At 35.9% G+C, this 15,440-nt stretch overlaps 1 protein-coding gene across 6 annotated transcripts in view; it reads left to right on the plus strand.

Annotated features, from left to right (window-relative positions):
* c5orf22.L (chromosome 5 open reading frame 22 L homeolog) overlaps positions 1–15,161 on the plus strand; it is a 77,973-nt gene extending 62,812 nt beyond the window's left edge. For all 6 annotated transcript variants that reach the window (XM_041565322.1, XM_018266349.2, NM_001089649.1 and 3 more), the window contains 4 exons: positions 835–956; positions 2,618–2,684; positions 4,737–4,876; positions 14,665–15,161. In XM_041565322.1, the coding sequence (XP_041421256.1) occupies positions 835–956; positions 2,618–2,684; positions 4,737–4,876; positions 14,665–14,797 (462 nt within the window). In that variant the 3' untranslated portion in view covers positions 14,798–15,161. The remainder of the gene's footprint in view (positions 1–834; positions 957–2,617; positions 2,685–4,736; positions 4,877–14,664) is intronic.
* Positions 15,162–15,440: the final 279 nt, after the last annotated feature.

Genomic DNA, 15,440 nt, shown 5'->3' on the forward strand with positions numbered 1-15,440 from the left:
CTACGTACACATGATTGTTTACTAGTATTCATAATATGATTTTAAGTTGCTAAATTGCCCACATTCTGGAAGGCCTGTTCTTCTTATGAGAGCAGAGAAATGAGCCTGTTGTACACAACAAAAAATAATGTAACTATGGTTATTACATTTGCATGCATTTACCATAGATCAAAAGCTCTCCTACATTTAAAAATTGGCCTTTCACTCGCTACTTGTGTTCAAGGTGTACGGCACACCTTGAATGCATAGAGCATTTGTGTGTAGGAAATCTAAGAGGTTAATAAAGAAACAAAGCCACAGCAATCAAGCAACAATCGGTTTTGCAGAAAGCATTGGTAAAGGTGGCGATATACTGGGTGATTCTCTGCCACTGGGTTTATCTAAGGATAATGTATGTGTATGACCACTTTGCATTGTTCTGTTTGTTCAGGTCAACAACCTAACTGCAGGAAGTGAAGAGAATTTGTTGCACCTTTTTTTTCCTCATTTGCCAGTACACCTTAGATGCAACATGGTGCATCATATTAATTGTGAACCAAGAGGATCACAGGTTGGCCTGTTGAAATGGCCTGTCTATTTGTTATGCATGGCCTAGATGATCTTTCTATTGAAAAACTTAACACAGTAATACTTCCTTATTGTTAGTATATCTCTTTACCTTTATTAAACATTTTTTATTCTGTAAGTATATAATACTGCTAAGTGTTTTTGTTAGTCTTTAAGTAGTTACCAAACAAGCTTCCTAGTTGAACATTTGAAGAAAGCACAGAAAATGGTTATACTAATAACATGTATATATATTATAGTGGAGTCTTATGGTATACTTGTTCACAGGAGGAATTGGTGGATTGTGTAGAGAACCGCATACATCAGCTTGAGGACCTAGAAGCAGCTTTTGCAGATTTATGTGAAGATGATAGTGATGAGACTGTCCAAAGATGGGCTTCAAATCCTGGGTATGAGTATTAAAAAAAAAAAAAAACAGTATACATATTATAAATAAAAATTATTTTGGGTAGTAAAACAGGCTCCTTTGTGTGTGTTTCACCTCATGGTACTATACAGTTAGGGGATCCATTATCCAGAAACCTGTTATTCAGTTCCAAATTATAGGAAGGCTGTCTCCCATAGACTCCATTTTAATCAAAAATTCATTTTTTTTAATGATTTCCTTTTTCTTTGTAATAATAAAACAATATCTTGTGATTGATCGTAACTAAGATATGATTAATCTTTATTGAAGGAAAAACAATCTTTGGGTTTATTTAATTTTGAAATTATTTTTTTGATTGCTTTAAAGTATAGCATTTTAAATTACAGAAAGACCTCTTATATGGAAAACCCTAGGTCCCAGCATTCTGGATAACAGGTTCCATACCTGTATATCATTATTGTTAGTCTGCCAGGCTGTATCAAAGTAGATGCAAATGTTTTAATTCATTTTAACAATAATTGTAATAGAAGTCTGTTGTTATAAAAAATCTATTAGGCCTAATGTGGCCTAATTCGCCCATCACTACTTAGAATTAAATTTGCTGTCATTATGCAAAATCTCATATTTTGGTTTACAACCCCTTTTAATAACTTTTTGTTTATATCCTTCTAAATAACAAGCTCCTCATTTATATGACATTTGGGCTCATTTGCGAGCAAAAGTGCAGTGTGCTATGTGCAATATTTTATATACACCTGTAACTGTAGATCTTGAGGTCACAGTAGCTTTGGATATTATGGATGTCCAGGAAATCATGTAAGGGTATTAATAGAATTTGCCACCACATCATCACCCGGCAGGGCATTCCAAAACTTTACTGTGAAGAACCACCTATGCTTATCTAAAAAAAATTCTGTTCCTCACCTCTCTGATATCACACCATATTTTATATTATGTCCCCTAAAAAGAGTAAAGAGTAGTCCATGTCCGTCAAGGACTGGAGTCCGATACTGAAGGTGAGGTCTTACCAGGGATCTATTTAGAGGCAAAATAGTCTTATCATGCCTTGCGTTAATGCCCTTTTATCTGCTTTAGGTGTTGCTGAGTGACTTTGCCAGTTGTTATCCACAAACAACCAACATCCTGTTGTTGAATTTGTCCAATTTATTATTTCTACTGAAATGCGTAACTTGCCAGTTTGCTGTCCAGTTCTCTAGTTTAGTCAAATCTCTCTCCAAAGCAGCAGTCTTGCTATGGCAAAGAGATTAAAAATATATCAGCCTGCAAAGTATCTATTTAGACTGAAACAGGAGCAAGTTTATAAGGATTGAATTTACACTAGATTAGAATTTAAAACTAGAGAAAAACTAATTATTATAGGCCTTTGCTTTTTCAATTTACATCAGAACATTTGGAAAACTTTCTAGAGTTAGAGGATTATGCTTAAACATGCCCACAGCTTGACCTGTAATCAACTATAAGAAATGTTTTGCTATTATAACTGCATTAAATCGGTAATATCTAACTGCTGATTGATTATCATGATTATCAAGGGTCACAGTGCAAGGGCAAACTTAATCTGAAATTTTTCTTGGACTACTTTTCTTGTAGATGAATCCTTAAAACTAAAATGTGTTATATTTGTCAGTATGAACAATATTTGTGTCCCCTTTTCTTTTCCAGAATGAGCTCTCTTGTCCAACTCGTTCATAGTTTGAGAAGTCGAATGGAAGCCCCGGACTATGAGATGGTATTTTATTTTATCTTTCCTTTTTCATTATTTGTATGCACTGGGTTGATGCAGTACCTTCATATGAATGTTACTGATGTTTGAAGTGAATGAAATAAGTGTAAAAATGTCTTTGAAAAGTCATTCTTTCTCCGCATGACACTGGCACCATACTTAGATTAAAGCGGTCTTCAAAGGACTCTTAGAAAGTTTATGTGGTTAACTTCGGATGCTGTGCTATAGTTACGGCATTAAACATGACCAAACATCTAATGTTAAAAGCATGTATTAGCATACTATGTAACTAATACATATTTTAGGTACATCAGGTTTTGAGTTTTGTTATCATAGGTTAAAGGATACAGTTCCATTAGTTCTCTGCATTATAACAAAAACTGGTGACGTTATGGACAAAATTTATGTAAAGGCTTCTATTCTTGCCACACCAGAGCACAATAGAAGCACTAGGAAGTTTGCTTCTTTTTTGTATACAGAAGCATTAGCATTATAAACACAGCCTGACTTGCTGATGTGTGGAACCGTTCTTTGCCTGTGCGCCAAGCTGGTGTATCTGCAGGTTGTCAATGGTTACTACAAAGCCCTTTGATGCCTTTTAAAAAACCTAGCATTTGCTTTTGAACTTCATTTATTTTCTGCAAATACATCCTATTTATCTGTGCCACTTGAAAACCCCATTCTCTCTTTGATTTAAGAAATCTTAAAGAGATTCTGTCACGATTTTTATGGTGTAGTTTTTATTTCTAAATTACACTACAAATAATTCACTCTACCATATAAAATTTAATTCCTGAACCAATAAGTGTATTTTTTTAATTTGTAATTTTGGTGTGTAGGCAGCCATCTCAGGTCATTTTGCTTGGTCATGTGCTTTCAGAAAGAGCCAGTGCAGCACTATGGAACTGCTTTCTGACAGGCTATTGTTTCTCCAACTCAATGTAACTGATGGTGTTGCAGTTGGACCTGGATTTTTACTATTGTATGCTGTTTTTATATCTTCCAGGGAGCTGTTATCTTTTGTTAGGGAGCTGCTATCTGGTTACCTTCCCATTGTTCTGTTGTTAGGCTGCTAGGGGGGGGGGTGTGATATCACTTAAATTTGCAGTACAGCAGTAAAGAGTTACCGGAGTTTATCAGAGCACAAGTGACTGGGGCTCCTGGGAAACTGACAATATGTCTAGCCCAATGGCAGATTTCAGAATTAAATATAAAAAAATAATTTTGCGCTTTTGAAAAATAAATTTCAGTGCAAAAGCCTGCTGGAGCAACACTATTAAAGGAGAAGGAAAGCTACGGAGGCATTTTATTGGCAATAGATTAGCTGCAATAGTGCAAGATAGAATGCTATATTTATTCTGTAGAATGTTTTACCATACCTGAGTAAAAAGCTCTAGAAACTCTCTGTTTGTTTAGGATAGGAGCTGCAGTATTAATGGGGTGTGACATCACTTCCTGCCTGAGTCTCTCCCTGCTCTGGGCTCAGATTACAGTAGAGAAGGGAGGGGGGTGGGTGGGTGGGGAAGAGGAACAAACTGAGCATGCTCTTGCCCAGGGCAATGAGGTTTAAGCTGAAGGCAGGAAGTCTGATACAGAAGCCCATGGGTACACAATAGAAGGAAAGAAATGCTGTGTTTCTTTTGACAGGGGACTCAGAGCAGCACTACTTTGGGGGTTTACTGGTATATTTAGATGGACCTTTCTGATAAGGCTTACTTAGTTTTAACCTTTCCTTCTCCTTTAACTAGAAACATGTTTTCCCATGACAGTATCTCTTTAACATGCATCTAAATTTCCCTCTGCTCAAATCAATGTGCATTAAGCTATTAATCAGCCTAGCAACAAAATGCTGGGAATTTTGGCATATATTGCCAAAGTATACTATGCTACAGTTACCACAGTTTATTTGTGACTAATCCTTTAGAGAAGAGAAGAGACCATTCCTCAGAGAAATGCAGACTGGCAGCTATTTATTTAATACAGTGGTATTAATTATGATTTGTTATCGTTGCTTGTTATGATTCTTTTATTTATTTGCCATCCTGAATAATTTTTCAGATCCACCAAGCTGGCCTAACCTGTGATTATGCAGAGCTTCCACATCATATCAGTACAGAGACTGAGATTGAGAGACTTTTGCAATCCGTAAACAATCTTCTGAAGTACCTTCCAAAGCCAACTCTTGTGACAGTAGCCAGGTATCAAATAAGACCAGTCAATTGCAATAAGTTTGGCTAATACTTGTTTTGCTCAGTCACAAAATCAGTTATCTGAATAAAAGATGCTGTTAAGTAGAAGCATAGAGTATAAGAATACCTGAATTCTATATCTGAGAGTCCTCTATTAAATATTAAAGGATAAGAAAATGTGTAAGTGACTAAGCATTTTTGCAATTTCCATTCATTCATTATTTTGTTTTTTTAATTCCAAGATATTAAGGGATACATGTACTGTCAATATGAATTATTTTTTTTTACAGCAGCACAACCTGCTGGTCAGTTTCCATCCATGAAGTAGTCAAGGAAGTGGTTAGGAGAAAGAAAGAGGGCTGGCCTGATGCTGTTTTGGTTAGGAAAGGTGTGAGAAAAGTTATCTGAGGTTTCTAATGTTTTCCTAACCAGAAAAACATCAGACCAGCCCTTTTTCTTCTGACAACTTCCTTGACTTATTGGTCAGAATTCACAGAGAATTCTTAAAGGGAACTATACCCCTAAACAATGCGGGTCATTGCAGTATAAAATATATTGCTAGAAGTGTTGTTCACCTTTAAATTAACACTTAGTATGACATAGACATTGATATTCTGACAATTTGCAACTGGCTGCTATGGTCTTGTTTACCTTAGCAACCAGGCAGTGGTTTAAATGGCAGAGAGGAAAATGAATAGGAGAGGGACTGAATAGAATTATAAGGAATAAAAGTATAATAATAATAAAAAAGTGTAAGCTCCCAGAGCAATAGTTTTATTTTTGACTGCCGGGTCAGTGGCAACATTTGAAAGCTGGAAAGATGTAGCAGAGGTAGGCCAAAACTTCAAAAACTATAACTATAAAAAAATAATTAAGACCAAATGCAAATAATATCACTTCAAGAAATTCAAAAGAAATGGGGTAAACATCCGAGAGATCCATGGAATTACTGTCAAGTGCGACATTATATCTCTAATTTTAGGGATGCAGACTGGAATAGAGAGCAGACTAAATGGGAAAGCATATTGGAATGTAAAGAAACCCTTAAAGGGGTTGTTCACCTTTGTAACAAAATGACAAATCTAACAGTTCACATGAATAGAACAAACTTTTCCATAGAAATAGTTAACAGAAAAAGTACAGTCCAAGAGATATTCACCTCAGAAGTGTCCCTGTACTAATCCTTCAGTTCCACACAGACCCTGTGCTGGGAGGGGGTCACTGACCCCCAAAAACACTACAGTGTTCACTTCCTCTTCCTTATATGACATCACACATTGTACTGGCAGCTAACTTAACTCCTATTGGCTATGTCTGCTGTCAATCTGCCACTGCTTCCTGTGCTGGGGAATTTGAGCAGCATTCAGGTACTGAAGAGAAACTGTTACAAGTTTGTGAGAGGGAGGGGGAGTGTGGGCTGTGTACTGCGGATCTTTCCATAATTTGGATCTTCATACCTTAAGTCTACTAGAAAATCATGTAAACATTAAATAAACCCAATAGGCTGGTTTTGCTTCCAATAAGGATTAATTATATCTTAGTTGGGCTCAAGTACAAGCGACTATTTTATTATTACAGAGAAAAAAGAATCATTTTTAAAATGGATACTATGGGAGATGACACTTGTACTTTCCAGAAATATATTATTTGGGGGGGGGGCATGTATTATTTTGTGTATTTACCTCATAAAAATTCAGCAGCTGACTACTTGTATGAGCTTGAGGCTTTCCAAATGAGTTGAATTTTTGTGCATAAAGTAAAATATTTTTCTGGTATAGATCCCTATATCATGAAAAATATAACTTTTTAATTTTTTGGTATTTAGAGCTCTAAATCTTGTTCCAGAAGTGGAACACTTAAACACTTAAAAAAGGTATGGTTTTCCTAGGTAAGTTACCCCCCCCCCCCCCCGGGAGAGCGCACAAAATCACTTAGGGTTTCCACCTCACCCTTTTAAAACCAAACACATATGAAATCCACAGCCTGCATGGCTAATTAGCAATTAATTTAGATGCATGATACATGGCTGCACAGAAATCAGTTCAGTCTGCAGCATCTAAATTAGTTGATAATTAGCCATGCAGGCTGTGGATTTCATATGTGTTTGGTTTTAAAAGGGTGAGGTGGCAGCCCTACTGTCCCTGCTAGATGTGTAAGTTACATACATTTCTAAGCAAGTCAGTGCTGGTTTTTGTTGCAATTTTGTAAATAACTGACATTATGCTTAATGCCAAAGGTATTAAAAGATAAAAATATAGAAAAGCCAGTATTTATTCCCAGAAAAGGTTGCACTCCTTTGGCACTCCATTCAGTTTTAGTCTAGGCAGAAGGAGAGGGCCAGAATTGGGAGAACAATGTTGCTCCTTCCTTTTCTGCAGTATTTGTCTGCATGGCTGTGTGATTGTTTGTTGCAAGGCAGGTTTGTTTATATGCCGCGTCTGTTAACCTCTGCCATTACAATTGAGTAATCAACCAATGACCATTCAAATTATGTGACTGGTTACAGTTCACAAGCACCCAATAAATTACTAGGAGGAGGGCAGTATCAACATCCAATAGGAAACAAGTAAGGGCAAAGCCTGGGCATGATGATGTCATCATATAGGAAGTTCTTGGTGTGTCAGGTTCAAAATAGGCCACTCCCATCACTTCAGAAAACTGGTCAGAGAGACAGGAGAAGGACTGAGTTAATAGGTATAAAAATTAGCTTTTACAATGGAATTTTTACTTTTTGTTATGGAAAATGGTTTTTCTAACACATTGAGAGCATTGTTAGTGGTTTCATAAGATTTGTACATTGAAGGTGAACAACCCCTTTAATAAAGCAATCTCCAGCATATATAAACTAATACTATCAAACATCTCTCTGGTGAAGGAGACAACACGCAGGGAGTGGGAAAAGGAATTAAACATCAATATCTCCCCCTCATCGTGGAATAAGATTCAGGCATTAGTCCATAATTCATCTAGAGCGGTAAGAGTGAGGGAAATGAATTATAAAATAGTTAACAGATGGCACCTCACACCAGTTAAGCTGAAAAGGATGTTTCCAGAACTTACAGATATATGTTGGAGATGTGGGCAAGATAAGGGAACCCACGTTCATATCTGGTTCGAATGCAAGGTTTTGAATGTTTATTGGGGTAAAATAGTGAAAGCTATAACAGAAGTAACAAACTCAAATCTGGTGGTAGAGGATGCTCCATTAATCCTGTTAAGCCTAGACAAAGATAAAAACGAATTATTGAGGGACCCTCTTACCTTGCATTTACTGAATGCGGCCAGGTCGATAATTCCAAGACACTGGAAGGAGGTGGCACCTCTCAGCTACTTGGAGTGGCATCAGGTAGTAGATGATACTAGGAAGATGGAAGAAATAGCTCATATTATTCATAATAAAAGTAAAAAATATTGGAAAATTTGGGAACCATGGGTCAGGTTTCTTAACAAATAATCTTAAATGGGGGACAGGCTAAATAAGGATTAACGAAGGACCTACCTACGCAAAATCACAAACCAACGTTGTGTCTGGTAAGATTACTAGCCTGAATAACAACATAGCAGTAACATTAAGCAGGGACTTCAGTCAGCGTGTTAATATGGAATATTGGTTTTGGTATGCCATATGATGTACTTGTCTTATATATTTTTCGACCTACTTTTATATCTTTCTTTGTTAACAAATTTCTTTGTAAAATTTCTATTAAATAAAAAAAAAAAAAACCAAATGCAAAGTTGCTAGGAATAGGACATTCTATAACATACTAAAAGTTCATTTAAAGGGCAACCATCCCTTTAAAACAGCCCATATAAAACACTGCTTCATCTAACTAATTTTCATAAAAATGTACTGGTTTTAGTAGCATGCGCCACTGGATTATCCTAAATAGAAAAACTGGCATTTTAATTACTAAGGACTGATCCCTGTCTCATGTACTCACACACAAATCTACACAAAGAAATATGTTTCTTATTATTTATTCTAAGGGTATAGCTTTCGTTTAATTAATATAATAGGCAGAAAGAGCCTTATAGATTAAAATAGTTTAAACATGGAGGTCCACAAATATGGGCAAAAGGGGGGATTTTTACATACCTCCCAAATATCCATTTCATATTTTCAGCTTACAGCCCTCTGTCCCTGGCTGCTTCTCGAGAAAAAAATCCTAGATAGAAGTGTGTTCCACTGTGGAATGCACGGCCATCTTGGACTTTTTACAGGAGCTAGGCAGAGGGTGAGAGACACATGCAGTGTGTGAGCAAAATTGATCTTGAATGTCTGGAGTTAATGGTGTTCTCATTAGCCATTTTTCAATGATCTTACTGGCATATCTGGAGTTAATAGAATGCTTATTGGCCATTTCTACAGTGACTATACTGGCATGTCTTGGGGTTAATATGCTGATTTTCTGTAGTGATTATACTGGCATGTTTAGGGTTAAAATGCTGGATGGAACCTCCATTCATTATATATCAACATCTGCTCAATGTTTACTGGTGAAAAAAACATCTATGAATATATACCATGGTCCAGTGTATTTTATTACAAATATTGAACCTTAAATTTATTTAACTTAAACCAAGTGGCAATTTTGTATTTTTTTCAAATATTTACCCATTAACAGGGACACCTGATGCATACTGTCATAAAAATTCCTAGACAGAGTATATTACTTTACTTGGCTCTTATATTGTTGGCTTAGACTTTCAAAAAGATAATCCAGAAGCCATCTGGAAAAGTGGCAACCTTCATCACATAGCACACACATATACAGTATATATAGTATATTGTATTTTAAACGGGTGGTACACCTTTAGGTTAACTTTTAGTATGTAATAAAATGGACAGTTCTTTGCAACCTTTGAATTGCTCTTCGTTATTCATTTTTTTTATAGTTTTTAAATTATTTGCCTTCTTTCTTTCTTTCTTTCCAGGGGCGTCACTGACCCCCATCTAAAAAACAAATACTCTGTAAGGCTACAAATGTATTGTTATTACTATTTTATATTACTCATTGTTCTATTTAGGCCCTCCCCTATTCATATTCCAGTCACTTAATCAAATCAGTGTATGGTTGTTATGGTAATTTGGACCCTAGCAAAGCTGAAACTAACAGACTAGGTGGAATTGAGGAGAAACTCAGGCCGTGAATCTGCTGCTCCACTCTTTCTTTACTGCTGATCTGCCGAAACCAGGAAACATCCGCTCGGGTGTTGGCAGATAGGGTGGATTTTGGCACAAAATGCTAAATTTTTTTTTGATATCTTCCACGTCTAGCTGCACTTGAGCTGAGGTAATGTTTTTGCCTGAAGGCACATTGATCAGGACAGCAGCAGCAGAGGAGCTGATTCTCGGCCTGTGTTTCTGCACAGTCCCAGATCCGCTAGCCTGGCACTAGCCTAAAGGTATCAGTTTAACTTTAAGCATCTCTTCTCCAGGGTAAACATTCCCAGCGTGGCCAGTTTTTCATCATAACTGAGACCTTTTGTGCCATTTAACAGAAGAGTCACTCTTCTATTGACTCTTATAAAACAGTGCCATATAATCTGTCTTGATTTCCTCTTGCCTGCCAACATTAATAAATTATTCTCCTGTAGTCAAAACGCAGCCATTCCCATCAAACTGCAAAAGAAAGCAGCTGCTCCTGTGTGCTCCATTTTCCTCTTACATACTGACTGCATTTTAGCATTCTGCTTTTAAGTATTTTGTTCATGAAGGATTTCATTTCACATTGACCCTGTTTAAGTGGGCACAGCTGCTTGTATTATCACCAAAATACTTATACTGACTAAAGAGAGCAGCCAGGTAAAGTTCCCTTCTGTTTGGAGTGATGATAAAGTGGTTTCCTTTCAGTGAAATCAATTTTTTGGTAACAAAGAAGCTTCAGAAAATAATCAGTGGAGGAAGGTTACATTAGCGTTATTAGAGCTCATTTTTAAAGCTGGTAAATGTAACCCCATTTATTCCTAAGTTAAACCTGCATGTCAATTACTTTCACACTCAATGTGCTCAAGGGCTTTCAAAATATGTAATGTATTTTTTTATACTCAGAAAAACTAAAAAAAACCTTTCTAAAGCATTTCTAAAACTATATCTCTTCTATCTAAAGGTATATACAAGGAGTGCATTGCATACTGCTTGCCAAGTTGATTAAATTTAATATAAATCTTTTGTATTTCCTTTAGATTGTGTATTTTAATTAGCATTATAAAATGTAGCCTACCCCATCTGCTTATCCTTCAACTATAAAGAAGAAAGCTTTCTTAACATTCTTTGCAAATGTTTGTTTTTTTCCTAAGTAGACAATGCTTTCAAAGGAACGTAACCCTTTCTCTTTGAACATACCCTTGACTAAACCATTACTGAGGTTATTCATACTAACCTAAATGGAAAAACATTGATGTTATTGACCTTGAGGCTTTAGTTTTCTATTTTAAATGTCAGATAAAATAGAAAATAAATCTATTTTTTAGATGCTTGTCTTTAAGTGGTGCTCATGCTTCCACGCCTCTTGACTTCTGCCACAAAGTAGTGGAATTTTTCTACAGTCTATTTCATTGTTCACTTTGGCCTTCACAAAAATTCTCCAGAAGCCATCTGGAAAAAGTTACCTTACACACACACACACTTTAATTAGCTTTTTCCTTCTGAACCCATCATTCAGTTTTTTGGTGACTTTATTTCCTTTTTCTATATTTTAATACTGCTATTTGTTTTTTTATACTTTATATTTCGGCACACAAAACGAACAATACTAGTGAATGAGAAAAATAGTAAAGATAAATACAAAGGAAAAAAGGAAACCGCTGAGAAGAAAGCTTGTGTGGATGATAGTGTGTAGAAAAAACTGATCTATTAAAAGGAAGTTTACTTGTACACCAGGATCAGGTTAGCTTGAATTAGTCTGTAAATAAGCTCCTCAATGCTGTGCAGAACAGTCTTTTGGGGATGCGGCACATAAATATGCGCATATGGATGTTTAGTGCATGTTTTCTCCTAAAAACATTGCTCATCTTTCCTATTTTTGTGAATAGCAGTGTGTTTTGATTATGGTTCTAAGAGTCTCTTGGAAATAATTCACACACAACACCTAATATGCTTAACAAACATATAAGCAAAACTTTAATACAGATAAAGTTTGTAAGAAAGTAAAATATACATCACCATTTGAATAAACGAAGCAAGCATCTTCATCTGCATCAAGCGACTAGGACATCCCGATTCAGCAGGCATAGAAGCCTCAAATGGTACACAACGGCCCTGGGCAGCATGTACGTTTACTCTGCAGGAGAGATCTCAACCAACAAAACGGGTACCCCCAGTTTTATATGCTGTAATATACAATGCGATCATACAACTTAGTCAAAAACAGATCTTGCTTCCCATGCGCTCATCAGGAAATGGCCATGCTTACAACAAGCATACCCGAAGCAGAGATCTTATCGGCTAGTAAATATTCTGCCACTGGCTATAATAATCTAAGTTCTCATGAGAACTTCCAGAAGTCATAAACATATTCGGTCATTGAGTTCAGTAGTTCCTTTTCTACAAAGCTGTCTCATATAAAATATTGGGTTCAAGAGTTCTTGCCTCCAAAGTCGCCTTATACAAGACATTTCTATCAAAATATTACCTTGGGCCACCATTGATAAAACTTCTCTCATTACATTCCATCCTTTGGCTCCGGGTAATATACTTGAGTTGACAATAAACTTTTTGGTTATTATTATACAAAAACTTCTATCATTCCACCTGTTGGCTGTGGATAATACATTTGGTAATAAGCATCTTGAGTGTCACAATTATTATACACAGGCATTACTGAACTGTCATTATATATATATATATATATATATATATATATACAGATTTTTTTTGCTATTTTTAGACATTTGTCGGCTGTGATTATAATAGACAGGCATTGCTCAGCTATTACTAGAACATGCCCTGTACAACACGACAGGGCTGGCATACAGCACATTAGTATCCAAAATGATTATTATTCAAATCATTTTTATAATTTGATCATTATTATCGATATTAGAGTGAATATCATTACAGTGGTCAGTCAAATTAAACAACACATTCCTTCAAAATCCTGCATGATTTTGTAGCACTGCTTTATGTGGTCCATGAAAACCCAGCAACAAATGACTTAAATCTTGACTAATCTTAATACCTCTTTAGATTAAAACTTTATAAGAAACTTTTATCAAAGTATTACTCCACCATTTAATATATCTCATTACAGTTACAGTGAGATATGCATTGCACATTTACAAATGAGATGGGTGTTAACGTGATTGTGTACTGTGCATGGTCATTGTGCACAGACGTGTTTCAGTCCCGATGCTGCCCCCCCCCACCACTGCTCTGTGCTTCTAACGTGTAGCGCCGGAGAGGGTCGAGGAGGGGGCCGCATCGCTAGTGCAGTGAGCACTTGCTGCACTAAAGGAGCCAAATTTCCATTTTAAAAAGCATAAACTTGGCTCTTAAAGTTACTGCCCCTGGTAACTGGCCGCTCCGTACCCTGATTGTGCACGAATATAGCATTGACAGTAATTTTGAAAATATAAAATCACGATTTGCCAAAACATCCCCCATAGAGTTAGTTTAATAAAAAATGTTATTTCCTTTCCATATTGGTGGCAAAACAATATAATAGTTTTAGTAGACTTAAAATATGGAGATCCAAAAATTATGGAAAGACCCCTTACCTGGAAAAACCTGAAGTACTGAGTTTTTTCGATAATAGTCTGTATCTGTAGTTAAATTTATAATGCAATTCAAATGTAATTTTAGACTACACCGAATATACATTTTGTCTTCTGTCAGCCTAAAACAAACCATTCTGTTTATACTCCTGCTATCTAGTCTGCTGCGCACTAAAAGGGCAATTCCCTGAACATTTATCCACTATACACCAGGGTCTGAAATCCCTCCCATTTTTGGGAATACTTTTCTTAGTGTAAAAAGGTCATAAAAAGGTGTTTCCTCCCAGCTTTAGCACAGTAGTAAGATAACATTAGTGAAACAATTAAAATGACATAAATTATTAATAAGCCAATTCCAGACAGCAATTGCAATTTAAGTAACAGGATACATACTAATGTACGTAAGCAAAAAAATTGTGATAAATAAAAAAAAACATTGGATAAATATAAAAACCTAAACTTTCCTCTCTTTTATGTGTAGGATAGTCTGTTCGCCACTGGAGCTTAGCAAAAGCAAACGCTTTACGCAGGGAATTCATAATCACCAAGGAGACTGGCATTTATTCTTATACATGTTTGTGCTCATGCTAATTTCTGCTCACACTTGAAGATGGGTTTTCAACCCATTCTGGCTCTATGGTGTTTGACCTGCATTGCTATGTTGCTGGTTTTCCATTTGAATGATTTCTATTGACCTCATACAGCAGGTTATATTGTTAAATCTGTCATCCTTCAAAAGTAATTAAGTTCTTACATTTCCTGACTTTGTAAAATAATTCTGCCTCTTTTAAAGTACTTAGCCACCTCTTGCTAGCTTCTAAATGTGGTTTTCTTGGGCACGTGAGCATAGAATTGTGCATTTATTTATAATAATGATCTAATCCGATATTGCATACTGAACATCCCTATCCACTACATAAGGCCCTTTTTTATTAATCCCATTAGCACAAGTGCTTGAGTTTTACACAGAGGTGCAAGACTACAACCCTTAGAACCCAGCCATTGAGCACTTGCAGTTTAGGATTTTTTCTATGTTCCATTTGATAATACATATCTAAGGTTATCTGTTTGTATTCTTCTAGGTCCAGTTTGGATGATTATTGCCCTTCTGAACAGGTGGATTATATTCAAGAGAAAGTTCTTGATGTGCTGCGTTCTCTGTATGGTTCATTGGATGTTCATTTAGAGTTTTCTCCTGGCTCATCATCAGCCTAATGTGAAGATTGCATATTTCATTTCCTACGGTACAGATTTATCAAGGGTCGAATAGTGAATTTGAATTTTCGAGTGTCAAAATTCATACATTAGAATTTTAATCCCCCTATTTGAATGTAAATTTGAATGTGAGATGTTAATAGCCTTGCGATTTCGAATACGATTCAAATCTTTGAGTCAGAACAATTCAATCAAATATTAGCCATTTGAATTTTTTCTTAAATAACCTTTCGAATTGTAAGTATATTCGGATTAAAATAAAAAAATTCACATGAATTCGAAATTCAATCTTTGATAAATGGGCCTCTAAATGTCATAAATGAACATTATGAATTTAATAAACAAACTCTTCCATGTGATCTTTCATGCATGAAAAACGTGTTGTTGATACCGTATAGCATTGTACAGCCTAGCTTTAGTCATCCAATGGATAAATCCTTTAGTAATGGTGGGTGTATCCATGAAAGTGTTTTGATTGACAGATTATTATTATATACTGTAACTGCTAAGGGTTTAATGGCTAATAGCCCCCTCACTATTATATGGGCTTGGGCAGTAACAATTCACACAAAGGTCATAAAATATACATACCTGTGTGGTGCTACGGTCTATATATATATTTATATATATATTTGTGTGTGTG

The sequence above is a fragment of the Xenopus laevis genome, chromosome 6L (genome assembly GCF_017654675.1).
Source record: "Xenopus laevis strain J_2021 chromosome 6L, Xenopus_laevis_v10.1, whole genome shotgun sequence".
Classification (NCBI taxonomy): Eukaryota; Metazoa; Chordata; class Amphibia; order Anura; family Pipidae; genus Xenopus; species Xenopus laevis.